Source organism: Athalia rosae, chromosome 3 (assembly GCF_917208135.1).
Source record: "Athalia rosae chromosome 3, iyAthRosa1.1, whole genome shotgun sequence".
In the NCBI taxonomy this organism is placed as follows: domain Eukaryota; kingdom Metazoa; phylum Arthropoda; class Insecta; order Hymenoptera; family Athaliidae; genus Athalia; species Athalia rosae.
The window spans coordinates 11,056,607-11,081,210 of NC_064028.1; the positions used below are offsets into that span (position 1 = coordinate 11,056,607).

General features: G+C 36.3%; 5 protein-coding genes across 11 annotated transcripts; 4 read left to right on the forward strand and 1 right to left on the reverse strand.

Moving 5' to 3' along the window:
* Positions 1-354: 354 nt before the first annotated feature.
* Positions 355-9,160, forward strand: LOC105690055. The gene is made up of 16 exons (XM_025745982.2): positions 355-509; positions 1,074-1,198; positions 1,304-1,486; positions 1,630-1,840; positions 1,930-2,144; positions 2,244-2,429; positions 2,553-2,688; positions 2,940-3,076; positions 4,627-4,634; positions 5,650-5,761; positions 5,882-6,064; positions 6,190-6,400; positions 6,487-6,701; positions 6,799-6,984; positions 7,071-7,206; positions 8,183-9,160. Exons 1-16 carry the CDS (start codon positions 500-502, stop codon positions 8,338-8,340), a joined length of 2,412 nt encoding a protein of 803 aa, XP_025601767.2. The 5' UTR covers positions 355-499; the 3' UTR covers positions 8,341-9,160.
* Positions 9,131-13,326, reverse strand: LOC105690072. The gene is made up of 4 exons (XM_012407571.3): positions 12,855-13,326; positions 12,352-12,483; positions 11,221-12,254; positions 9,131-11,107 (listed from the first exon to the last, which is right to left on the reverse strand). Exons 1-4 carry the CDS (start codon positions 13,189-13,191, stop codon positions 9,218-9,220), a joined length of 3,393 nt encoding a protein of 1,130 aa, XP_012262994.2. The 5' UTR covers positions 13,192-13,326; the 3' UTR covers positions 9,131-9,217.
* A 238-nt stretch (positions 13,327-13,564) lies between these two features.
* On the forward strand, positions 13,565-15,131 carry LOC105690101. The gene is made up of 5 exons (XM_012407642.3): positions 13,565-14,032; positions 14,107-14,225; positions 14,312-14,437; positions 14,530-14,649; positions 14,832-15,131. Exons 1-5 carry the CDS (start codon positions 13,830-13,832, stop codon positions 15,128-15,130), a joined length of 867 nt encoding a protein of 288 aa, XP_012263065.2. The 5' UTR covers positions 13,565-13,829; the 3' UTR covers position 15,131.
* Positions 15,132-15,151: 20 nt separating this feature from the next.
* Positions 15,152-22,243, forward strand: LOC105690098. 7 transcript variants are annotated; one of them, XM_020854700.2, is made up of 20 exons: positions 15,159-15,886; positions 15,951-16,020; positions 16,303-16,408; positions 16,486-16,670; positions 17,443-17,864; positions 18,364-18,449; positions 18,525-18,678; positions 18,795-18,826; positions 18,910-19,032; positions 19,120-19,194; positions 19,262-19,330; positions 19,587-19,755; positions 19,835-19,884; positions 19,958-20,035; positions 20,161-20,278; positions 20,351-20,385; positions 20,492-20,618; positions 20,710-20,738; positions 21,469-21,537; positions 21,619-22,243. In XM_020854700.2, exons 3-20 carry the CDS (start codon positions 16,330-16,332, stop codon positions 21,906-21,908), a joined length of 2,190 nt encoding a protein of 729 aa, XP_020710359.2. In that variant the 5' UTR covers positions 15,159-15,886; positions 15,951-16,020; positions 16,303-16,329; the 3' UTR covers positions 21,909-22,243. The 7 variants fall into 7 exon arrangements, with proteins under 7 accessions (XP_048507834.1, XP_020710364.2, XP_048507833.1 ...); XM_020854701.2 differs by having other exon boundaries at positions 15,159-15,589; positions 15,690-15,886; positions 15,951-16,408; XM_020854702.2 differs by having other exon boundaries at positions 15,159-15,589; positions 15,756-15,886; positions 15,951-16,408.
* A 105-nt stretch (positions 22,244-22,348) lies between these two features.
* Positions 22,349-23,323, forward strand: LOC105690099. Its single transcript, XM_020854712.2, has 3 exons — positions 22,349-22,483; positions 22,573-22,692; positions 22,871-23,323. Exons 1-3 carry the CDS (start codon positions 22,373-22,375, stop codon positions 23,171-23,173), a joined length of 534 nt encoding a protein of 177 aa, XP_020710371.2. The 5' UTR covers positions 22,349-22,372; the 3' UTR covers positions 23,174-23,323.
* Positions 23,324-24,604: the final 1,281 nt, after the last annotated feature.

The window sequence follows — 24,604 nt, forward strand, 5'->3', positions numbered from 1 at the left end:
GGTAAGTCTAAAAAATTACCTTAAAGATCGAGCAGGTAAATACGTGTTAGGTTGGCTGTGTGCTCTGCAATAATTTATTCATAATTATATATTCTATACGATCGAGGTTCGGACTCGAAAATTTTTATCATAAATCGTAATGGAGCTGTCTTCAGGATCATAATCGTCGGGGGATTTACCTCGAAAACAGGCGTTCTTTCGGTTTCTCTTTTTGTTTTGTCAATTATTTCTAGGATTTTCAATTTTTTTTCCTCATTTTTTTTTACTTATTCATTTGGTTTCATCAATTTTTTTATGACGCACAAGAACACGAGCAGGGAATCACTTAACGGAGATTGGACGAAGAGTAGTTGATAAAAAGTGGTGGGAATCGATAATTTTACTGTTATTACTACGAACAACAAAACTCGTGTACTCTACCGACTACTGAAGAACGAGTTACCGTATTCCCGTCAGAGCTTCAGTTTAGATCTTGAAATCCAACTGAACCGATCTCAAGATGAGGACTCGTGAGTATCTAATCATCTATATTTTCGAACCATTTGACAGGTTGGTTACATTGGAGTAGTTCAAATCAATTTAATTTTTTGTTAAAAAGTTTTATTAGCTGAAAAATTTGTCCTTTTCAATTTCATTTTCAAAATCCTATATTGGCTATTGTAGGCCAACTCGATGGCCGTTGTCCTTCTTCGAAGACCTTGACGTAACACTTTACGCAGTGGTGAACTCCATGACGATTTTCATATCGTTCGATCGGTATACTTTGATGTGATCTTTTTCATGCCTCGAAGACTGATTTGCGAATTATGAAATTTTGTATCTGAAATTTGCGATTCAATTTTTCGAACGTTCCTACGACAAAGATCGAACACGCCGTGTTCACTCTTCAAGATTAAGATAATTGTCAACAGTCATCAGGATTCACTTATCTCTGATTATCTTTACCAGTATCCGACTTGCGTCATCTCTGGGGTTCCCGCAGTGTATTTTCCGCAGTCTGCGAACGGGGAGTGAAATCTTATTGTTGAATTATTATTGGCTGAATTTTAAACACCAATATTTGTTCGTTGCAGTTGCGATGTTTTCTCTCGTAATTGCGTTAGCAATTAGCGCTAGAACTATGGCTGACGAAGCGGAAGTAACTCCTCTTCAAACCATAGCTCGAACCACTTCCGCGTTTGCTGCTAAATTTTTGAAGGTGAATACATTGATTACATTTTTACTCATTTCTGTTTTTGTTTTTATGTTTTATTACTTTCTACACCAAACTTCATGTTGGATATAAATTTATGAAATATTTTAGGATGTAATAAGCGACAATCCCGGCAACTTGATCTGCTCTCCGTTGAGCTTACAAACTCTTCTGACCATGGCTGCTTATGGAGCCAGAGGAGATACCGCGGATGAAATGCGGGGAGTTCTCAGTCTGCCCGAGGACGACCAGCTTGGCCAGGATGGCTACAAGGCTCTCATCGAAACGTTGAAGGTGAGCGATTATACAACGAATTATTATTTTCTCTTACTCTCGTCTACTTTTTTTCTCATTTATGCCTTCTAGCACCTTTTATTTTTAGCCATGAAAAAACAATCACATTGTACAATTATTTACGACGATTGTTATTGTTTCAGAGCATAGAAAATGTTACGGTTGATCTGGCCAATAAGATGTACCTTGCGGAAAAACTTCCTGTAACACCTGAATACAAGGCCATTACCGCCAATTATTTTCTGTCAGAAAGCCAATCACTCAATTTCACTAATGCGCAGGTTGCCGCAGATACGATAAACGCATGGTGCGAAGAAAAAACCCACCACCGAATTAAGAAGTTGATAGATCCAGGTGACTTGTGTTGTTGAAAAACAGAGCTGTGTGTGAAAATTGTGTTCAGCGATTTTTATTTTATTAATAAATCCACCTATGGTTCCCAGTTATCCTCAATGAAGACACAGCAATGGTTCTTCTCAACGCAGTTTACTTCAAAGGTGATTGGCAGACAAAATTTAATCCAGAAGACACTCAAGACAGACCTTTCCACGTTGATGGAGGTACCACAAAGAACGTACCAACAATGTACATAAAGCACAGGTTCCAATTGGCTGATATTCCTACTCTGGACGCCAGAATCATCGAGCTACCATACAAAGTAAAGAGACCAGTAATTGTTGTGGACGGTTTCAACGAAGATACGCTTCAGGAATATCAGAAACAATACTGCTGATGTATTTTCACTTTTTTGTTGCAGAATGACGAATTGAGCATGGTGATAATTTTGCCAAATGAACCTAATGGGCTGCAAAAGATTGTCGCCGATTTTGATAAAGTAAACGTATCTCAACTTCTGGATGGCTACGGCTACAGAGAAGTCAAATTATACCTCCCAAAGTTTAAGATTGAAAGTACTTTACCTCTCGAACATCAACTGCAACGGGTATGAATGTGATGAAGAGAAAAAAGATTACGACAAAATTCCAGAAAATTTTTCTCAGAATTATACAAGAAATCTCCAACATCTCAGTATAATGATGATCCATAATATTCTTTGGTTTTTCAGTTAGGAATGAGAAGCATGTTCGGACCACTAGCAAACTTCAGTGGTATCACTGACCTACCACTTACAGTTAGTAATGTTTTTCAAAAAGCATTTATTGAAGTTAACGAAGAAGGTAGTGAAGCGGCTGCCGTTACAGGTAAGTCTGAAGTTCGTTCGTTTATCTTTTTTTTTATTCGAATTTTAAATACCTTTCCATAAATTTCTGATCACGTGCTTTGCACCGCAAGAAAAAAACGCACATTCCGCACACGTACAGTAATTATGGCAGTTTATGATTTTTTTCTTCACCCACTAGCAGAATAACGCATAATTTTCTACATGTGAATTCAGAATTTTTTCAATACGACGTGTAACTATACATATAACTATATTTGTTTTTCATGGTAGCCTTGGTATTCGGTATTACATCCGTCGGTATTCGACCGCAGACACCAATATTCGATGCGAACCGACCCTTCCTCTATTTAATTCGACATTGTGCTACGGACACACCATTGTTCAGTGGAACAGTTTCGAGCCCTTCGGGATGATGACGTGATAAATAATTTCGATATTATGTAAGATTATTTTTCCAATTTGTCTCTACAATTGACTCCATTAAAATATGGTTTTGGATGAGTGGAATAATTTAGGAATAATATTTCTCATTCTAATGTCATATCATTATTCTATATAGTTTTTCAATTGTTGAACGTTAACTCTTTTTTGTTTCCTTTATTTTTATTATGGTATTTTCATTTTTTTAATGAGATATTTTTTCATTCTTTATTCCTTACAACAGTTGTAGAAGTCGTAGTTGAGTCCGTCAGCAGCTGGATAGAAGAAATCCAAGTGTATCGACCATTCTACTACTGGATGAAACGTGGACATTTATATGTTCCACTATTCAGTGGGATAATTTTGAATCCGAAAATTTAACGAAGTAGGGATTTATCTACATTCCAATACGATTTGTACACCCTTTATTTTTAAAGGAATACACCGATTTCTAGAATATCTATAAGTAATTTTATAAAGTATTTGAAAAGATTATTTGTGTCTGTATTTCTCTTTCATTATGAATTATTTATATTCAAGTTTTAGATTTGAATAATCTTTAAATAAATACAATCACATAGAAATTTGTTAATATGTTTGAAGTGAGTAATTTTTTTCTTTTGAAACGCGGGGATTAATTATAATGGCAATTTCAATCGGATATTGATTTCCTCATGTATGTACGTACGTACGTATACCTTTCTATGATATAATTATGAACTGATCTCGTCAGCTGATTGAGTACTCAGGGAGCAGGTATTTTATCAATTCCGAGAAATCTATAGCCCGTCATTTCTCACAGTTATTATTGTCAATTGATTATTTTTCAGACCATATCCTCATCATTATGCTGAAAAAGTATTCGTTTGTTTTCAGGGAATTTTGAAACGTCTCATCTGCTCGAATCGAGTCGACGAAAGTGCAATATATTTGATTATCCAATTACACGCTACCCAAAATTTCGAAACGTCAACCAACGATATACTATCCACAGATGTGTATATCACAATCTTCAATGGGATTATCGTTAAACGTTAAACCGAAACAATCGTATATTGGTAATGTGTACCTACAATACATCTACGCTTTTACTGATGTATGTGTGGTCTGAGATTCGTCTTTGGTTAGTTTTACCGGTGAAGTCATAGCGCAACGACGTATTCTCTTTTCGGCGTTCAGTTTATGAAGATAGAATTCCAAAATTTAACTTTACATCACAAGTCCTTCCGCTTGATGCATGAATATTTGGGAGAAAAAAACAGAAAAAAAAACTACCAAACGTTCAATAGAGACTGTGACGAAGGTAAGGCGTTTTTAAATAATAGAAAAATTTACATGCATGAATCATTTTTTATCTTTGCATTTCACGCCCTATATTACAATTACGCTGAATAATGATCGATTCTAAACTACCTGGTGACATCTGGTGATCTATAATATTATGCTTTAAAAAACTATGCACTGAACATAATTCGATTCCAAACATTAACAGCATAAGAATGAATCGGAAATTTTACTTTAAATGATGCACTCTTAGGTTCTTCGGTAATTTCATCATATTATGTTACACTTTATTATATTATCCATACACCGATACTTAATCCTCGAAAACACAAACAAATGATACGTTTGTTTGTAATTCAATTAGAGTTGAATTTTCATTTCTTGTTAAAAAATTCAATCGTTGATAAGTTCGACCGATGGTAGTGGAATTTGAACGCGATATCCGTGAACCCCAATCTTAGATGTTTATTTGTACTACCGAAAATTTATCGCGGTATTCTACTATACAACTAGCTTGAGAACCTTTAGCTCATAGCTTGATTGTTGCCACGCCGCGATACTGGGTGCGGCTATGAAGATACGGTGATAAAATAGCTGGGGAAGTAAGCGATTTTTGTATTTCATAATTGATCGATGAATCACCAACTATGACGTAATGATGTCCGAGTTTGGCGACCAAGGACGCGGCTAGAGTCTCTGCGAAGATTCATTAAAAAATTTACGTGCCGAAAATTCAATTTAGAGATGTTTGGGATCTTTTTTTACTCATTGAGAGTGAAAACATAATCAAAGAATCAAGCCAAAGCTGATTAGAAAAGTATTTTGCTGCAAAACCGAAAAATCTCAAAATCACTGGTATTCAAATTTAAAAAAAAAAGAAAACGACGAGCTATTTATTCACGGCAAATTTAGTTTATGAAATCGCCGTCGCCGTTGAGGCGATATAGTACAGAAATCAGTGACAACTGTCAAGAGGTCAGTGACGCCCGGATTGTCGTCGGAGTAATTTGAGTAATATGTGGTGATTTTGTTCGAGTGTATTTTAATAATTTCCACGAGGATAAATAGTCACGGAAGTAGCTGTTGTACATTGAAGCAGCTGATAACAGATCTTCATGATTAGCGCTTGAGTGACTTACTAGTTGTTTTTTTCCTCAAAAAAAATTTTATATTCAGAGCTGGTAATTTGCAAGGACAATGTAGTCCTTTTATGATTATCATATGAATCGGAATGGTATCTATGCATTTATACATCAACTTTGTCCATTAATTTCAGAATAACTATTATTCCTTGTAACGCTGCAATCCACACCAATAACATGGCGGAACACGCTGGACTCAAAGCGGTAGCAGAATCCACTGGCAAATTTGCTAACGACTTTTTGAAGGTATAATCATAGAACCTAGTGAGCTCTGCGGTCGATCGCTGATGATAATAATTATCATTGATTGTCAAATGGTCTTACTGATGCCTCATCAAAATTTTAAATTTGTGTTGGGTATTTCAGATTGTTAGCAATGATGTTCACCAGAACTTAATTATGTCTCCGCTAAGCGCTCAAATCGTGCTGGCAATGGCTGCGTACGGAGCTGGAGGAAAAACTGCCACTGAAATTCGTAAGGCTCTTTCTATTCCTGAAAAAAATGAACTTGGCCTGTCTGGTTATCAATCTCTCATTAAAGCGTTAAGGGTGAGATACAATACATCATTTATTACCACACACGTCGCTCTTACAATTAGTGCACTCAATCAGTTAAATTAAAATGGTATTGCACTTTGATTTGGATGAAGCAATTGCAAAAATTTTCATTTCAGGCTGCTAAAGGAGTTGAATTACGCCTCGCTAATAAAATATACACAGCGTTACAGTTTGAAATAAAATCTGCATACAAAGAATTGACCGCTACAAAATTCTTTTCCGAAAGTCAGCAAGTGGATTTTGGTAACCCACCAGCTGCGGCTGAGACTGTAAATGCTTGGTGTGAGGAGCAAACTAACAACCGCATTACAAAGGTGATCACTTCAGGTAATTCTTACACTCTGAGGCCTGATAGAATGGTACTCTTACCACAAACCATCTATGAATGGAATCAATCAAGTAACCATTTACAGATAGCATCACTAATGATACGAGGTTGGTGCTTGTGAATGCAGTGTACTTCAAAGGCCAATGGGCGAAAAAATTCGACGCTACCTTTACTGAGGACAAGCCTTTTCACATTGACGGAAAAACTACTAAAATGGTGCCTACAATGTTCCAAAAGAATAAGTATCGTTTTGGAGAAATTCCAGAACTGAGCGCGCGCTTTATTGAAATACCTTACCAGGTATGGAACGTTCAATACGAATTGAGGGTATCACTCAGCCCCATTGCCAATTAAAACAATATACTCGTACTACAGAAGTGTTCATTCTAAATTGTAGGGTGGAGAGCTCAGCATGCTCATAATTCTACCGCATGAAATAAATGGATTGAAAACTGTCCAGGACAACCTCCATCAAGTAAATCTAGGTCAGGTTTTGGCAGAATCATTTCCTACTGATGTTGAATTAAGCTTACCAAAGTTTAAAATCGAAAGTACATTAGACTTGGAAGAACATTTGAAAAAGGTAATATAACATCAGCCTAAAATATCGATCTTCCTATCATCTAATTTCGAACAACTGAGAAATTACTAATCCATCGTTTATTTCAGCTGGGAATGGAAGATATGTTTGGGGATCAAGCGGACTTTTCTGGTATAACTGACACCCCACTTAAAGTCAGCAAGGTTGTGCAAAAAGCATTCATCGAAGTTAATGAAGAAGGTAGCGAAGCAGCTGCTGTTACAGGTCAGAGAAATTCTTTGCATTTACTACTACTCCATCATTTTCATCAGCAATATCAAAGCATTCAATGTAGTAAAACCCTTGCGCTCATCACAAGTTCGGTAAAATTTCTTCACAAATAGCAATTAACATCCTGGAGACTATCTTGCTAATATCGATCTCTCAACACGAGTGTGACTTTGAAAATGTTTTCTATTCTCTTACACCCAAACAAAAAAGATATGTTAGTATAAGTGATATCATGCAAGAAGAAAACGAAAAGAGCATCGTAAGTACAGTTCATCATCTTGTTAATCGCATAATGGAAAAGATAATTTTTTTTAAATCAAAATGGTAAACGATCAAATACTTCTACTCTTGATCGTGAACCATATTAGTTTCCACCACGAACAATTACTTTTTCAAACTGATATCTTATCAATCTCTTTCATCAAGCCGACTAAGTGCTTAAAATTTGCGCTGATCAATTTATCTGAATTATGGAAATTTTTTTTTTTCAGAGTTTCATATGGTTTTTAAATGTGCATCATTTAATTACGGCCCTCCCGAAAAATTCGAAATCGATCGCCCCTATTATTACGAGATATATCATACCGGCTTTGATATGCACCTGTTCAACGGCATTGTGAAACTACCAAAATTGGGATAGCTTAATTATCATATTTAATCACAATAATTGTACCGTAACATTTGAAATCTCACTATGTTTGAATCCTATCTTCATAAGCCGTTTAACAATAAGCTCATATAGGAACAAATAAAGTGTATGCATATTTTTTCATGGATAAGAATCTCAAAATAAGAGCAATAAACCGATGCGCCCAGTGCAAAATTGATTTTTTTATTATTAGCGAGTTATAATCACACAAACCTTCCCCTTCTGATCAGATCGACATTACACAATTTATTCATCATTCATTAGTAGTTTAAAAATTCAAATTTCTTATGCCAACTACTTGAATAATTTTTCAACTTCTAGGAATGGTGATGATGACCCGATGCATGGTATTTTCAGCAGAAATGATAGTTAATCGTCCATTTGTTTACACGATCGTATCTCTGACGAGAGGTGTCGAGGGCGAAGACGAGGCCATTGTACCATTGTTTACTGGACAGATAACCGATCCATCACTGTAGGAAAAGTTCATCTCTAGTGGATGCTATACCAGAGTCAGCTTTTGTCTTTTCTAGAATGTGACAAACCCGAGAACCTTATCGAGGTACTGTTGGGAATTGTATAAAATCTATTAGTGTTTCATCGTATTTAAGATTGAGAAATTGATGCACATGTTTTTTTTTTTTATTTCTTTTAATATGCATAGGAATATAATTTTAATGTATACATTTTTTTTTTTAATAAAAGTAAAAATAATGATTAACAATATTAATAGAATAATTAAATGATATAATTTCATTGATAAACATAGCTATTTTCATTTTGTATAACTCGATGGAGTATTGCACTGCTCTTAATTAATTCAGACATGGCACTTTCATCGACAATGATCAGTCCTCTAGAAACCATTATTATCACTATGATTGTAATCTGTTTCAAAACAGTTGAAATTATAAGGTAGAAACAACTATCAGTTATAGTATCAATAACTAAATGTCCCATTTGATCCGAAATAACGTGTACAATACCGAATCAATAGCCTATTTTGGTGCCTTGTAAAATATGGCAATAATATTTTTCTAGGTAATTGTTTAGATGCTCCGCAGTATTGCGGAGAATGGCGCAATGTCTTATAATGGTTATTCCTATTTAATATAATATAAACGAAATATGCTATAAAATGTAACAAAACTTTTAGCCTCAATGACTTAACATATGAAAAAATAGATACGTGAAAAAAATGAGAGCGCATAATATGGCTTATTGCATAAATACAATAGAGGACAACTCAGTATGTTGTACATAATTTATGATAAAAGAAATTAAAATTCCTTATAAAGATGGATGTGACATTAATCTCAATGAAACAAATTGAAATGACGAATGATGTCGATTAGTCTAACTGATAATACAGTTCGTAGCTTCGGTTTTTCCAGATTTCGAAGAAACAGTTGACACCGCAGTTCCCATAGAAGTTAACGATGTTCTACGCGAAGATGTCGGTGGCATGCTTGCCGTAGTATCGAGGTAAACGTCATCGTTATCTGAATCAGTATCCTTATCATTCCTACCTCTTCTCGATAATGCACCGTTAACGTATTGTCGAATCATCTGTTCAGTCTGAGCCATGACCATCTGTCCATTGCTGGTCATGAACGGAGGAATGTTTTGAGAGTTCCTTGGGTTATTCTCAAAATTTTTATTATATGCATTTCGCAAGTGCTGCTGCTTCTGGCCCACAAATTCCTCCTTATCCATATCCGGAAAGTAGCGTTTTTGCTGCCTGTAAGACGAAGGATCGATATTGACAAACCCAATCTGCTTACCATACGGCATTATTGGTACATCGTCGAGATCATCATCGGTCAACAGGTTCGCAGTTGTGAAACCCATTGGAATTTGAGTACTCATAGTACGACCAGTGTATGACAGCCTAGCATCGTTGCCCATTGTTTCTGCTTTTTGATTATTGTACAAAGGTCGCCCTCCATACGAATATCTATCTTGATTTAACGTTGATAATTTATTCTCTCCATTCTGTGTACCAGATCTGAATTGCGAGTAAGGGTTTAAATTCTTTCCCATGGCTTGTATGTCGCTGTCAGAAGATGTACTACTAGGATTTTTGCTTGAACCGGAGCCTACATTTTGCGCAATTGTTTGAAAACCAATATTTGGAATGGCACTGTTCTTGTTTTGTTGATGTTGACTGGCAGCGTCGCGCCAGCGACCACTATTCATCACCAACTGAGCTAACTGTTGAATTGTTTGTTTAGAATTCTCTTGCTGATCTTCGTTGAAGTTCACTCGACGTTCATGCTCCTTGACTGCAGCATACTGATTCGTTGTCTTTTTAGCGTTTGTAATAAATTGGCGTGCAGGTTTTGCTGGAGTAGAACTTTCCATAGGTTCGTTGACACACTGCGACTTGACATTATGATCTCTTAGATTTTCATACCCTTCACCCTGCCCGGCAACCAACTTATCTATCGCTGGTTGATTACGCTTCATATCAATACGAGCATCTTCGCGCATATCTTGTGCCACATTGTTTTGCCATATAATCCTCGCATTTTCAATCATCTCGTCAACCTGTCTCTCAATATCAAGGAAAGCAGCGGTCAGGATTATTGCAACTTCATTTTCATTATTGCAGATCTGTTGATTTCTTGCATTTCGATCTTGACTTGTTTGAGCTTGGCGTCCAGCATTCGCAATTTTTTCTTCCAGTCTTCTCTCTGACTCTAGGAAAATGACAGTCTCAGAAATTAATGTTTTTGTATCCATAAACAACCCTGCTTGTTTTGCTATACGTCTTTCTGCCGAAGACTGTGTTCGCATGTCTGCGTTCATAACTGGCTGAAATCCAAGCTGCATTTGGGCTCTTATAAAAGGAGACTGTGAAACTGGACCAAGTTTGGACCACACAGTACCCAACTTTCCATTTGGACTCATGACCGGAGTTACAACCCCAGGTCTTGTTGACAATGGATTTTGGTTAACTAATTCGATTTTAGAATTAGGTAACGTACATGGTACCCGACATGGTTTTGGTGGAACTAGATCTAACTTGGGTGGCATAGTTCCTGGCTTAGGAGGTGGAGCTAGACGACTTATTCGAGGTTCTGGGAGAGGCGGAGGTATTTCAACATCTTTTTCTGTACTTTTATTAAGCACTGTTGCATGGACAACGTTTAGTAAGTGATCCAAACGATTTTCTAGTCTATTTTGGCGATCTCTATCGATGTCGAGGAAGCGTGTAACCATATCACTCTGTGCTGCCAAAATCTGGAAAAAAACGTAAAAATCATTAACATAAGAAGGCATGCTAAGATCTAGCCAAATGGATGTTGTATAGAATGATGACGCAGAATTGATAATTTCAGAAACTGTTCGTTCACCTTATTAACAACTTCATTTTGTGAACTCAGTGCACTCATCATAAGTTGTTCCAATTTTTGTGCTTTTTTTTTCCTGAACGGTGCATCAGGTGCAGACTCCGTATTTATGGCGCAGTCTTTGGACTTGTTGACAGCATTTTCTGACGGTGTTGGTGAGTCTTGTAAAAACTCAATGGAAAGGGTATCATCATTGAAAGTAGCATTCGTTGTTAAAGATGTGGCATCGAGACTTGGCAGAAATGTTGGATTATAGGTAGGCAAAGGCTGATTGAAAGTTTCGTTCAAATTCTGGGACTTATCGTGCTTCAAAGATTCGCAAAAAGCATCGTTCAAATTGGGCGCTATATCGGCCATATAACCTGGAGACAATTGAACACCCATTTGGTTTAAATTTGGATTATAATTTTGAGATGGAACTGCATCTTGATATTGTTTAAAAGTTGCAGCTAAGTTTTGTCGGAAAGAACTCTTTCTTGGTTCCTGAGGCATGGCTTGTTTGTTAATTGCACAGCTCTGCTGGAATTGATTTTGTGTTCGTTGAATATTTTGTGGAATCCGATGCTGGTTCACCATGATGGTAGGCTGGATATCATTAGCCAATCTCACTGGGTTTTGTTGCAATTGGCTTTGTAAAATCTGGTTTGTGTTATGAAGTAAGTTTTGCTGCAACATTGGATTACTATGCAACATATTTTGATGTAACAATTGATTTTGAGCCTGCAGTAAATTTTGTTGAAGTAAAGCTTGATTTTGCTGCATATTTTCTTGAATTATGTGATTTTGAACATTTTGTACGGTGTTTTGAAATGGAATTTCGCTATAACGATTATTTGGCAAGGAATTTGCGCGAAACGTTTGATGTATCGGCGAGTCCTTAACTGGAATTGAATTCTGCCTCATTGACGATTTCTTCATTATTGGAGTCAAACGATGTACGGTATTTGTACCGACGTCCCTGACTGGTGAAAAAGGACGATACGGTTGAGCCAGAACCGTTTCATTTGACTCCGGTGAGTCCGGATATTCTTCTTCATCTAAAAATCAGTTTAAAATGTTATAGTTACAGTATATAGTATATAGAGCAGCTGATAATAATATCTGCTCATCTTTAAAGATTATGAGTCTACATACTTTGTTCCCACGTTGGAGAGAAAGCATCGGTACGAAGTAAAGTTTCAATGGGATCTTGATACTGATAACGCATCTGCATATTTTTATTTGTCTTGACATCCTTGGGGGGTGATTTTATATTCACACCTATGTCTGTATAAAAAAAAATAGTAGTCAAATTCACATATGTATGGCTTACCACTAACTGACAATGAGTAAAAAACATTATAACAAACAACAGAACAAATTCAGGAAGAAAATTCACGGAAAGTGATGAAAGTAATTGGAAAGGAAAGTGTACGTCGTAGGGCGCATAAGTTTGGGGCTTACGCAACGGTTTAGATAAAAGAAGAAAAAAAACAGTGGGAGAATAATCGTGATCGTCGATCATTTTTCGTTCGTTGAACTCCACCTATACGATACGAATACGATAAATGCACGTAAGAACAGAAGCATGATACATGAATGATGTGGAATTCATAAATGATAAATATAATGGGGGTTCAGTTCAGAATAACGCTTACCAACGGTATCAACCCCATTGATGTTTGATTGGAGTTGCCGTTTTTCTTTCAAAACCTTGTCAATGGATTCGTAATATTGTTCGACGCCAGCACGGGTCCCAGATTTTTTGGCCTCCCTGTAGCACACGAGTACTTGTTTCATTCTTGATCGGCATTGTTTAGCTGAAGTATTGTATCCCTTCTTCTGCATGTAACGCGCAACGCTCTCCCAAACCGTTTGCGGCTTTGTTGCATATTCCAATTGTTTTTGGACTTGTTTGTCGGTCCAAACTGACACCAACAACTTAGTACTCTCAGGTGTCCACTTGTATTTTATATTGTCACTCGAATCACTCATATTTATTGATGGTTTTTTCCCTTTACACACAATATCAACAATCCAACGCTCGTCACTTACGGGCCATTTAACTACTGGTTGTGAACAGAGACGTGTTGTGTGAAACCCAACCGTCCAACGGACGGAGATTTAAACCGAGAACAGTCCAAGTTCTGATAGTGGGGGTGGTGCGACTTGAAACATCGGAGATGCAACAGGTTCTCCAGAGAGCAGTGACGGCCAATGATTTTTTGGGACCCGTCATCTCGACGCAAAATGCGTCCACGATTCGACAGAAACCGAGCAAGCAGTCGCCAGACCGTTGAGTAGACGAGCAAAAATATTCTCAAATTTAAATTGATACTTTAAACGACAATCCGTCACAACAATCTCGTTGATTTCTAGAATACGAGTATTTAGAAAAGAGTTAATAGAAGAGAATTATTCTTTTTTCGACATGTGCGTCTCAGTTTGCGGCATCTTAGGCGTAATCTTATCTTCTGAAATTTCATCAAGCTGAAGTCGTTTGTTAATTTTGACGATAAATGGTTCGAGAGGTTGCTTTCGGGCCCTCGTTTGACAGCGCATAAAAAGTCGCTATTTACAGAATTTATAAAATTTTTACTATTTCAATGACTGTATATTAATAACGTGCCAAGATGCACGCGAGAAACGAATACGATTATTGGTACCCTGCAAGTTGCGAAGTTTACAGCGAAGAAACCGACGAAGATGATAACGAATATATAGCTTTGAATTACAACGATTTCATTGAATATCAAAATCACTATGATTCGCAATGGCCACCAGGGGATGAATCTCCAGACGAAGACTATGAATTTGATAGGCAGAATTTGACAAGGTAAAGGAATTCTCCTTTACCTTTACCTAGAACTAATGAAATTAATTCCGATAACCAATCGAATAATCTCAAAGACAGGACGACTCTGGTCATCAGCAATGTTCCAGTTCCGGTTCCACGAGTAATTCGGGAGGTCTGGGTAAGCACTCATGCTTGAAACAAAAAGATGGATATTATTATCTGGACCCCAGTGGTATGTATTTCGGTTCTATGAAAAAAGTAGTAAAAGTTCCTACAACCAATTAATTTTTCGCTATCAAACTTATTCCTAATTGTCAGTATACGATACGAGAGTTATGAGGAATTTAACAGCTACAGATGACCGATACCCTCGTCAAAGTTACTCGCCCGAATTCGTCCAAGCTGCTCTAGAAAAAACAAAATCATTTACTTCATGGAGTGATGGTATAACTCTCTATAATTATCATTATTTGTTACTCTACACGTGTTAAAATAACTGTATCTCATTATTACCATCTTCCCCCTCCCTCTCTCAGACGTCGAGGTTGAAGATTTTCAGGACTATGATGACCAAGAAAATCTGGGTGAAAATTATTACCATTACTCGAAACCAAGGGGGTCGCAAAGAATAATCTTTGAACCTCCGGGCAACTCAGGTAAACATTTGTCAAAATCATAGTATTATAATTGACGCTAATTTCAGTGATTTGATTAACACTAAGCACCGCAGAAAGTAGATATTTCATATGTCTATGCAAATGTTTCTGCGTCGTTTTTCGCCTTTAAAAAAAGAGAAAAAAAAACCAACCGTTAGCCAGCATTGAAACTTCCAACCTAGGGCTGAAGAGAATGGTGGAGAATTTGATCTACAATACACGGGTGGTTATCTTTTCGAAAACTTATTGCCCTTACTGTGTCACGGCTAAAGAAATATTCGAAGAACTGGATGAACCCTACGCCCTCTTAGAGTTGGATGAACGAGATGACAGAGAAGAGATACAAGAAATTGTTGGTGAACTTACTGGAGGAACTTCAGTGCCCAGAGTTTTTGTTAATGGATATTATATCGGCGGTGGGAATGACGTTAAAGCTTTATACGAAAGTGGTGAACTTGAGGAAATGCTGAACGTCGGATAAACTGAAATCGAACATCTATTTGACTTTTCTATGAAGCTACAGGTCTTAACGATCCGTAACTTTAATTTCTAAGCTAAGGCGATATGAAATGAAAATACAATCTTTCAGCTCGTCAAAGTGATGATATACAGTATGAACAGGACATCAAAGAAAATCTTCTGCATTATTGAAAAAAAAAAAAAACCGATATAAAAGACAAAAAAACTGAATATGCGATCCGTGGTCATTTATTTCGAATACATTTAGATAAAGAAAATTGTGAGTGCGGTGGTGACAAAGAATCTGATATCAGCGATGCAGACAATTCGTATCTAGCAAAAATTGGCAAAGTTATTTATCGGCTTTATGAACCAAATGACGCCTTCTCCGATGTATCCGATACGACTATTATTCTCGAAGCTCTCAAGAAATCGTTTGGTATAACAACGAATCTGTCAAAATATGGATGCGGTACATCGAGTAAGCGTAAATGAAACAATTTATACGTTGAATAAACTTCGCCATGTACAATAGCTAGTTGTTTTTTTTTTTTTCTTATATATTTAATTCATCTGAAAAGCTTCGAACGCTACGGCCAAACGAAAAATAAGCAAGTCGACAAGTTCCTCACAAAATAATGTTATAGCCTCATTTAAAAGTCGGAGGAACATTTCATGTCACTCGCTAATGCAGCTCTCTCAGACATCATCTTCCGAAGGAATTCCTCGTGCAGATAAGGACATCGTCAAACCGTTTCCAAAAAGAAATAAATACAAGGTACGCCACTTGAGTTTACGTTACGTATATGTAGTTTCGATTTTATTTAATTTTTCTATTTCAGCTCGCAAGTTCACCACAGCTGAGCAATGATATGGAAATTTGCTAAGCTACATTTACATAATAAAATAAACGTTAGTTTTCACGCGAAGAGTTTATATAACTCGAATAATCATACAGTGTGTCCTCATAATGAATTTTTTATTTTTTACTTTTGGGATTTGATAACATGTAGACTTTGAATGGAATGGCATATGCAATTATGTAGAGAATCTCTTGTCTATTGTTACTTACTCACCTGTCTATTTCATTTAGTTTTGGGTTCTAACCATCAAGCTAGAGATTTGATATGAATATCATTTTTCGAAAATAACTTAGTGCTTATATTTTAATACCTTATTTAAAATTGACCGTAGTAAATTGACCGTTGTAAAATCGCAATTATGATCGGAGACATGGATGACTTCAATTTTTACCTAAAATTTGCCAAACCTTTGGTGCTTAACCTACCGGATGCAAAAGGTGGGTTACTCGCTAGTTGAAATATTGAATAGAAGAACTTAATTTTTTTCAATTAATTTTTTACCCCAAATATTCAGACCGGATAATCGCTGCACTATGGGTAAAAAAGCTACGGGAAATGCAATCCGACGGACCAGAAGCAGACCTACGCATTGAATACTTAAAACTGCTTCTATTCGTGATGCAGCGTAATAAACTTACTGGAATATTCGAAAAACAACCCCCTGAAGGAGCCCTACCGAGTTTCCCTCCAAATTACAAGGTCTTCAGGTTAATTATATGTTGTTGCAAACGACTGTCCGAAAAAAAAGATGTTTCAGATTTATTCTCGCTATATAATATGGCTTTGAACGGGTGCCTTTTTCCAAAATATTTTTTGAACTTGATGCAACTTTTTCGACGTCTGAAGGGGTCTCAGAAACGATGCTCGAACCATTTATCATTTTCTATGGTAGTCTTACATATTTTGACCTCAGGAATCCGAATCTATACGCTAAATTTATCTATGTATAAAATTTATCGATTTATCGCCAATTTATGGCTCTGAAATGTGAAAAATCAAGGACATCTCGATGGGATTTATTCCCACTTAATTTAATCGAGGTATTCGTGTTCCTTAGTCAAAAATGCATCGGAAAAGCGTTCTCAAATTAATTTTATGAACTCTACAAATTTTTCTCTGGAAAAACGCCAAGCCTATAGCTTTAAATTTTTCTTAAAATTCGGGCCTAGGTTTGAAGAAAAATTTTGTCGAGTTTTCTATGGTATACTCATGTATTCTGATCTCAATAAAAAATGTATACAAAACAGTTTAACAAAATGCGTAATTCTACCTGAACGTACGGCCAATGGTCTGAGCATCGTTCCTGAGACCCCCAACAGGTCGAAAAAGATTCATCAAGTTCAAAAAATATTTTGGAAAACTTGGCCCGTTTGGCGTAGAGTGCCCCATATACAGTATACATATGTATACCTAGTATTGTACACAATCGGATTGATTTACAATTAATTTTTCTTTTTCTTTTATCCTTCAGGCAACGGACATGCTTTCGCTAGTAAAGCCTGATAAATCATCGCCTCCAGTTTACCCCCCAGTGTTCACATCGGTTGGAGGTGACCTTTGTCAGTTCGTAGCAGTTCAAGAGATACCGAATTTTGGACTCCACGGTTACTATGCAATTTCAATTGAACCATTGCCAAAATGGTCGCACGCCAGCACGAATGCCGCGAGAAAAGGGTCGATGAAACCTCAACATTTTGCGGATTGCTTCAAGGATAGCTGTAAATTTGCCGATCCTAATCGCTGCCCAAAAAAATCCGACGATCAAACTCCAGAAACGACTTCTCAACCGAAGGCGGACGAAAACGGAGACGACAGAAACGAACCGAATGACTGCGAAAAATTACCTCCAGGGAAGTCTACTCAATGTATTCCACTGCCGCCAATCCCATACCGGTAAGTAAAACTAGTTTAGATTATTCAACTAATCTTTTCATTCGTGAAACACAGTCATTCTATCCAGTTTATACGTGATATCATAGATATATGGTGATATTAAGAAAAAAAATTGAATGAAAACCCATAAAATTTTATCTACTGTTTTACGTCGTATTGAAAAACAAGAAAATGATCGAGAAAATGTCTCGTTGAAATTAAAATATGGAGAATTTTGGAGAAATTAGGGGTTACAATTATGGAAATAGTAGGAATACCTAAGTGTTAATTACGAATCATGATGCAGATCAAGACTTTAAATATTAGTTTTAATAGTTGAAAAACAAATAATTTCATATTGCTGTTGTAAAATATGTAAGCACCTTGTTCCCGAGCTGTCAATATTATCTATCGAGATAATATATACTGAATTAAATACGCTTAGAAAAAAAAATTAATAATCGTTTTTCCAGCGAGGGATGAGGATGCAAGATTTCTAATATTTTTCAACAAATTCTAGGACCTACAGGAAAGAAATCGCAGGTTTTGAGTCCAGACCAACATGGGGTAGGAGCCGTTATATCGAAAGGCTCATCGATGAATCCCGTTAGTATAAAATTTATTAATTAGAAAATCATTATAAAATTGGACACGAATGAGAGGATTTTATTTTCGTTGTAGCGCATCTCGTTGCTGACCTTGATGTTTCTCAGGCGGATGCAATGTTGCACGGAATACGTGGGAAAACTTTTAAAAAAGCAGAGGATTATGGTCCCTGTGCAATATCTGAAAGCAGACGTCACGTTGAGAGAATGTTGGACCTTCCACCGTGTGCGTAAGTATACGCTTTTATCTGGATTGTTTCATTTCCGGTTTGGATATCGAAGAATGTTTACTATATTTATTGATTTATTATTTTTTCGTCGCATTTTTCATCACCTTTGTTTGCAGTGTTGATCCAGGAGAGGTGAAGCCACCTCGTGGTATGTGATTTTTTTATTTATATTCATTTTCAATGCTTTTAATCTTCGGAAATTGATAACAACAAGTTTTCAACTTGACTCAGGTCCATTTTACACGTGTTGTCCGAAGAGACAACAATTCATAGAAACGCACACTGATATTTGCCACAATGAACGTGATTTTTACCCCTGCGGGAAAAGGTCTGGGTTGTCTCTCCGTGGAGGAAGTGAGTTCAAATGATATTCGAATTTTGGCAATCATTTTCTGATAGGTATATCTATATCATCGAGCTACATGTTCCCGCAAATTTCAGGTGACAGTGGAAGCTGTTGCGATCCTCAAAATCTGAATAATAGATCTCGAACATCCAGCGATAGCAGAAACACCGGTGAGCACAGAGCCTTCAAAATTTACAAGCAAAGGGCGCGACTAAAAAAAAATTTCCTCTCTTGCAGACATGAGTTTCCGCCAGTATCGTCCGGAATTCTCGTCATTTGATCCAAGGAATCACATTAGTCGTAACGGTCAGTTTCTACACCAAAGTATTTCTGAATACTAATTTAAATGATTGATTATCAATCATCAGTAGAATTTTTTATTCTTTCGCTGCATTCGAATCCACGGAGCAATAGGAATGAAATTTTCGCTCAACAGGTTTATCCAGCCGCTCCGTGGAAAGTCAAAAAAATTTCACAATTAGCTGGTATAGGTATATTTTGACTAATCGTATTTATTAAATATTATTTTACCCATTTTGCCTTTTTTTATGTTCCATTGAAGGTCCCATTTTCGATGATACAGATGACACTCTGGATGTTGACACTTCTATACACGACGCTACGACAACATCAAAATATATAGACCCAAATAAATCGGGCAACTTCAAGTGGCTCGAAGATATGGAACACGTTACTTTTTCGGATCCTACTGAAATGTCTTTCGAAAATTTGTAAATATCATTTGCAAATTACTATTATTACCTGTAGAATGCAATATGATTTTTCAACCCTTGATCAATTCGTCGACAGAAATTCCAGAGCCAGAGCGATGCCAGCGTTCTCGGATGTAATGACAAATGGTTAGTAAAAATACGGATCTGTAGTTAAATTATTGATTCATTTACAAGAAAAAAAAATCACCCGCAATCATAGATACCGAGGCATGTTCAGAATTTGACTACGAACCACTAATTGACGAGGAACTTCATCCTGAACAGTTGATGCCTCAAGGTAAAATAATAAATAAATAAATAAAATAAAAAAATAATATTTTCTCAGCCCGATGGGTTTCGAGTCTATGGATGAAAATTCTGTGTGAGCGGTATATTCTATTTTTAATTATAAATGTCATACAGTCGCCAGGCGAATGCGTTCGTCTAATATACAGCCGAACTTGCGAAGATGTCCATCACCGTCGCCACAGCCACCATCTTGTTTTGCCAAAGATAGTTCTTACCGTGCAGGAAATAGCGGGTAATAAGCGTTATACGCAATATTCGGTGATAAACGAATGATTTGCCATTTATATTTTTATCCGTTGAAAAGGGAACGAGGTATGCAGAGGTCCAGACACGATAATGGTGAGTTTAATTTTCGAGTAATCAGATAAAGTAAAAAGAAAAAGAACAGATCGTGGAATGGTAGTCACATGAAATAGATCTTACTTCCTGCTATTTTCAAATATAGAAGACGCTGAACCGTCTGTAGCTGTTATACGACGAAGATTTGAAAAATCTCGTGAAGCGACAAGTCGCAGTCCAGAAGTACACGAGAAAACCCGTCGGTGGAAGGAAATTATCGACCACACGCAACCGTAGTCAATTCAACAAATCAATTCAAATTTATAGGTTTCTTTAATAGTTTTAGACATGATTACTTAATCCGGATATTATTTTCTGTTACAGACACAGAGAACGGTCTCAATGCTCCAAAGGTATGTTGACGGGATCTTTGTTTTGTTTTAGAAACTTCTGAAAATTAACTAACCGTCAGACATGAGTATTAGGGTGTCCGTTATTTCCCAAATTGGTTTTTGACTCTGCAGCGCTCCTAAAATTTTTTAGTAAATGGCCTAAAAAAATTATCCAACCCATATAAGCCCTTAATATTGAAAATAACCCGTGCCACAAAGACGATTCATTTCTCATTTAAAAAACATGGGGTTTTGGTACTTTTTGCAATTAATTTTTTCTTTGCGAAGCCAGTTGATACACTGCTGCGGCATCAAATAATTTTTGTAGAAAATTGAACGCTTTCTTAACATTTTTCGAAGAAATCATTTGCGTCCAAGTAATTCAAGGGCAAAGTTGAACTAGAAATAAATTTTTATTTTTTTTTTGTTTTGAACAAAAAATTATCATTATTTATATCAAAATTTATTGTTTATTGCCGAAAATATCTTATGTTGGCTATTTTATAACAAAAATTGGTGTTAAATATCCCGATAACATTTAATTTAATAAATTTAATAAATTGGTCATATTTTACCAATATAACTTGTAATATTTTAAGTTTAACTTGCATCGTAACTTCATTTTCTAGTTATTGGGATATTCAACACTAATATTTGTTATAAAATAGCCACAATAAGATATTAAGGAAATAACGGATACCGTAATGAATATGAAAAGAAATTTCCTTATACATCGAATTGTGCATTTTAGTTGCTCAGAGAATGCAGTCGGCAGGCATCGATCCAGGCTATTTGGATTACATCGAATCTCTGAAATCAGGTAACGAGCTTATTTAGTTTTTAAATTTTACAGCAGGTAAGGAAAAAAGCAAAATTGAAACGTGGATAATTCTAATCATAGATCCTAACTATAATTGTTATGAAGAATATGATGACGAAGATCTGGAGCCGCCATGTTATCCAAGTCGAAGCCCTAGACAGGTTCCAGACGAGGAAGCAGCCAGATATACAAAGAAATTAATTAGCCCACCAAAGCAACCTCCTTCGTCAGGCAGAGTCATCGTACCGTATTCTAAGCAGAATCGTAAAAGAGATAATTCACAAGCTCAAAACATGGAATACCGACCAAATTCACCTGCAGCAGAAGAAGTTACCACTGACGTCACTGATGTGACCAATGAACGGAAGTGAAAATAAGATTCACCAGGCGTCTGTGATAACTACATAAATCTCCCAACAACCCAAAGACATCAATTGTGTAATTGAATTAATCTAGTTAATTCTGGAACTCTTAGTTGAATATTGATTTCTATATACGACGCAAAAATAGATAATGCAATTTTTGTGGTTTAGGTATCATTTCTATACAGAATTCATTCGTAAAGTCATTCGTATATTTATTCCTATACAAACAAATTCCACATGATTGTATAATCAAACGCAAATTGCATAAACTGGGATTAAAAATTTACGATAAATTATAATCCTAAAACAAATATAAGACATAAGTTATTCATTTGTATAAATATTTTTGTTCTAATTCAATATTTAATATTTACCTAGCGAGTACTAGAAGGTCGAGGGTTTCTACATTTATACATTTACATATATGCAGACATTTAACATCTTCAAATTACTATCTTCAAATTGACATCATGTGGTCGGAAGAAAAAAACGACTATCCAGATATTTTACAACCAATTCCTTTCGAAGAATGGCCCCTAGTTCAAAATCATTTCAGAGCTAACTGGCCAACGTATTCAAACGTAAGTATAAAATAAACACCGTGGAGCGTCAATTTTGCGGCGTTTTTAGTTTTGCGATAAGTGATTAAAATTCATTATTTTATTTTCAGTACTATTACTGGATCGAAAACAGTATAAAATGGAAGGAAGTATCTCCAGAACTAGAAATACAAATTTACTCCATTCGAGGAGATTATCATCGTGATGGAACATTCATAGGAATATCGAGTGTAAGTATATTATTTTTCAAAACTTGAAAAAAATCGACCCATCAATTAACAACCGAATGCCTTCAAAATTGACCGATGATTAAATACTAATTGTGAAAATTGTTGAAAAATGTATCAAACATTCAGTTTAGTTCTCTCACATGTTATACAAAAAAAAAATTATTCAAATTTTTTCCAGTTTTCGATAACCAGTATTTGGGTTTTCACAACCGAAGCATCAGGCAAAATATTTACAATTAGTGAAGCACTGTTAAAGTCCAAACATTTTGACTGGAGCAGGGAAATTATATTTTGCGGAGTTCACGAACATGTTGTACCCCTTTTGTCCATGGCGTTAGACCATCTAAAAACTGTAGGAGGTATCGAAATCGCTTCGATCATAACAACCAGATTTCATTTTAAGTCTGCCAATGATGCTACAAGAGTAGAAGTAAGGTATGTACGAATTGGCTTTACATGGTCGGCATTTTCATGTGTCTGAAATTATCTAGCACAATCATGACAACGGTACCATCATGTACTATGCATATTCTGACCAGTTGAACACCCAGAGCCTTTATGGTCATCTGCACGTATGTTCGGTATCCTCATAGCGTCATCTCTATAACACAGATATTTGATACCAATTTATTATAACTGAAAGCTATTTAATCTACTTCTACTGCTCATGTGATAATCTCGAATAAACATAGGTTGCCTGACGAGTGTTATTTGGCCAAGTTGAATCGATCTCATGCCCCTTTAATACATTCGTCATGGTCGCTTGCCAGCAAGGAAGAACCAGAAAATACAACTAAATTCATCGAAGCTATGATAAATTGGAATAAAAGTATGGGACTATTTCTGAAGGAAGGTGATGTCCTAGTATCTTGGTGTCTTCAGTCTGATTGGCACAGCTTAGGAAGTGTGTACACTAGGGATGCCTACCGGAAAAGAGGATATGCCAAAGTTATCGTTAATATCATGGCTAAACGACTCGGTGAGGAAGGGATTGATCCAATTTTGGCCATAGCTAACGGCAACACGCCCTCCGAACATATGTTCGAATCACTTGGTTGGAAACCATTTGATCATTTGACTTGGACAATTATGAAGAGAAAAAAAAAATGTATCATTTAGGTAATAGTCGAAATTTTATTTCACAGTTGGATGAAATCTTTTGTATCACACGTTATAGAAAAAATTGCATCCAAAGAATATTTTCGGATGGATCTTCGGTTCTATAGATCTATATCTATAGATTGTAAATAATTAACTTCGTGTAATAAGATCATCTAACATTAGCCTCGGGATATTTTGGCCTTTCACCTTGCTGACTGAATGTGGGTAATCGCTTAGAACTTCACCATTATGATATAATATACGTAGGTACGTGACAATGATCACGTAAAGCCTAAGTGTAGTCCCCAATATAATTAAAGACATTAGGCTAACTTATCTCCGCGTTATTTCCTATACAGGGTGTCCCATTTTAATTGAACTAGTTTGATTCCTCGAAAGGATGAGGTCGTACGAAAAAAAAATGCTACAAAAGTTGTAGGGTTCAAAAGGGGAAAGAACTTGACGCTAACCATTTTTTTTCAAGTGTGTAAGTACTTTTTCGTGCAGGATTTGACCCTCTCAGATTTTGAAGATAAAATATATCAGTCCATTGAAAAAAAAACGAGTTGACCTGGTTTGACCTTCACGAGATCACCTAAAAATTGGATAGCATCAATCCCCCCCCTTCCGTTGAACCCTACAACTTTATCACAAATTTTTTTCATACGACCTCATCCTTTCGAGTAATCAAAATGGTTCAATTAAAGTGGGACACCCTGTATAGCGTTTTCTAAAACTGTGGCAACTGACTGTTAGTGATATCAAGGCAGATACATGGTGATATGATAACCGCGCATAGCAATCACGCTGC

Excerpts from the sequence above, each read along its gene's own strand:
- LOC105690099 (XM_020854712.2), top strand. The coding sequence starts at position 22,373 with ATGTGGTCGGAAGAAAAAAACGACTATCCAGATATTTTACAACCAATT. Across the intron at positions 22,484-22,572 it reads ACTGGCCAACGTATTCAAAC|TACTATTACTGGATCGAAAA; the intron begins GTAAGTATAAAA and ends TTTTATTTTCAG. Across the intron at positions 22,693-22,870 it reads CATTCATAGGAATATCGAGT|TTTTCGATAACCAGTATTTG; the intron begins GTAAGTATATTA and ends AATTTTTTCCAG.
- LOC105690072 (XM_012407571.3), bottom strand. The coding sequence starts at position 13,191 with ATGAGTGATTCGAGTGACAATATAAAATACAAGTGGACACCTGAGAGT. Across the intron at positions 12,484-12,854 it reads CAATGGGGTTGATACCGTTG|ACATAGGTGTGAATATAAAA; the intron begins GTAAGCGTTATT and ends TTTTTTATACAG. Across the intron at positions 12,255-12,351 it reads CTCTCCAACGTGGGAACAAA|ATGAAGAAGAATATCCGGAC; the intron begins GTATGTAGACTC and ends ACTGATTTTTAG.
- LOC105690098 (XM_020854700.2), top strand. The coding sequence starts at position 16,330 with ATGATCGGAGACATGGATGACTTCAATTTTTACCTAAAATTTGCCAAA. Across the intron at positions 17,865-18,363 it reads CTGCCGCCAATCCCATACCG|GACCTACAGGAAAGAAATCG; the intron begins GTAAGTAAAACT and ends AACAAATTCTAG. Across the intron at positions 21,538-21,618 it reads CATCGAATCTCTGAAATCAG|ATCCTAACTATAATTGTTAT; the intron begins GTAACGAGCTTA and ends TTCTAATCATAG.
- LOC105690101 (XM_012407642.3), top strand. The coding sequence starts at position 13,830 with ATGCACGCGAGAAACGAATACGATTATTGGTACCCTGCAAGTTGCGAA. Across the intron at positions 14,226-14,311 it reads TTATTATCTGGACCCCAGTG|TATACGATACGAGAGTTATG; the intron begins GTATGTATTTCG and ends CCTAATTGTCAG. Across the intron at positions 14,650-14,831 it reads TGAACCTCCGGGCAACTCAG|GGCTGAAGAGAATGGTGGAG; the intron begins GTAAACATTTGT and ends CTTCCAACCTAG.
- LOC105690055 (XM_025745982.2), top strand. Across the intron at positions 1,199-1,303 it reads TTGCTGCTAAATTTTTGAAG|GATGTAATAAGCGACAATCC; the intron begins GTGAATACATTG and ends GAAATATTTTAG. Across the intron at positions 6,985-7,070 it reads TGGAAGAACATTTGAAAAAG|CTGGGAATGGAAGATATGTT; the intron begins GTAATATAACAT and ends CGTTTATTTCAG.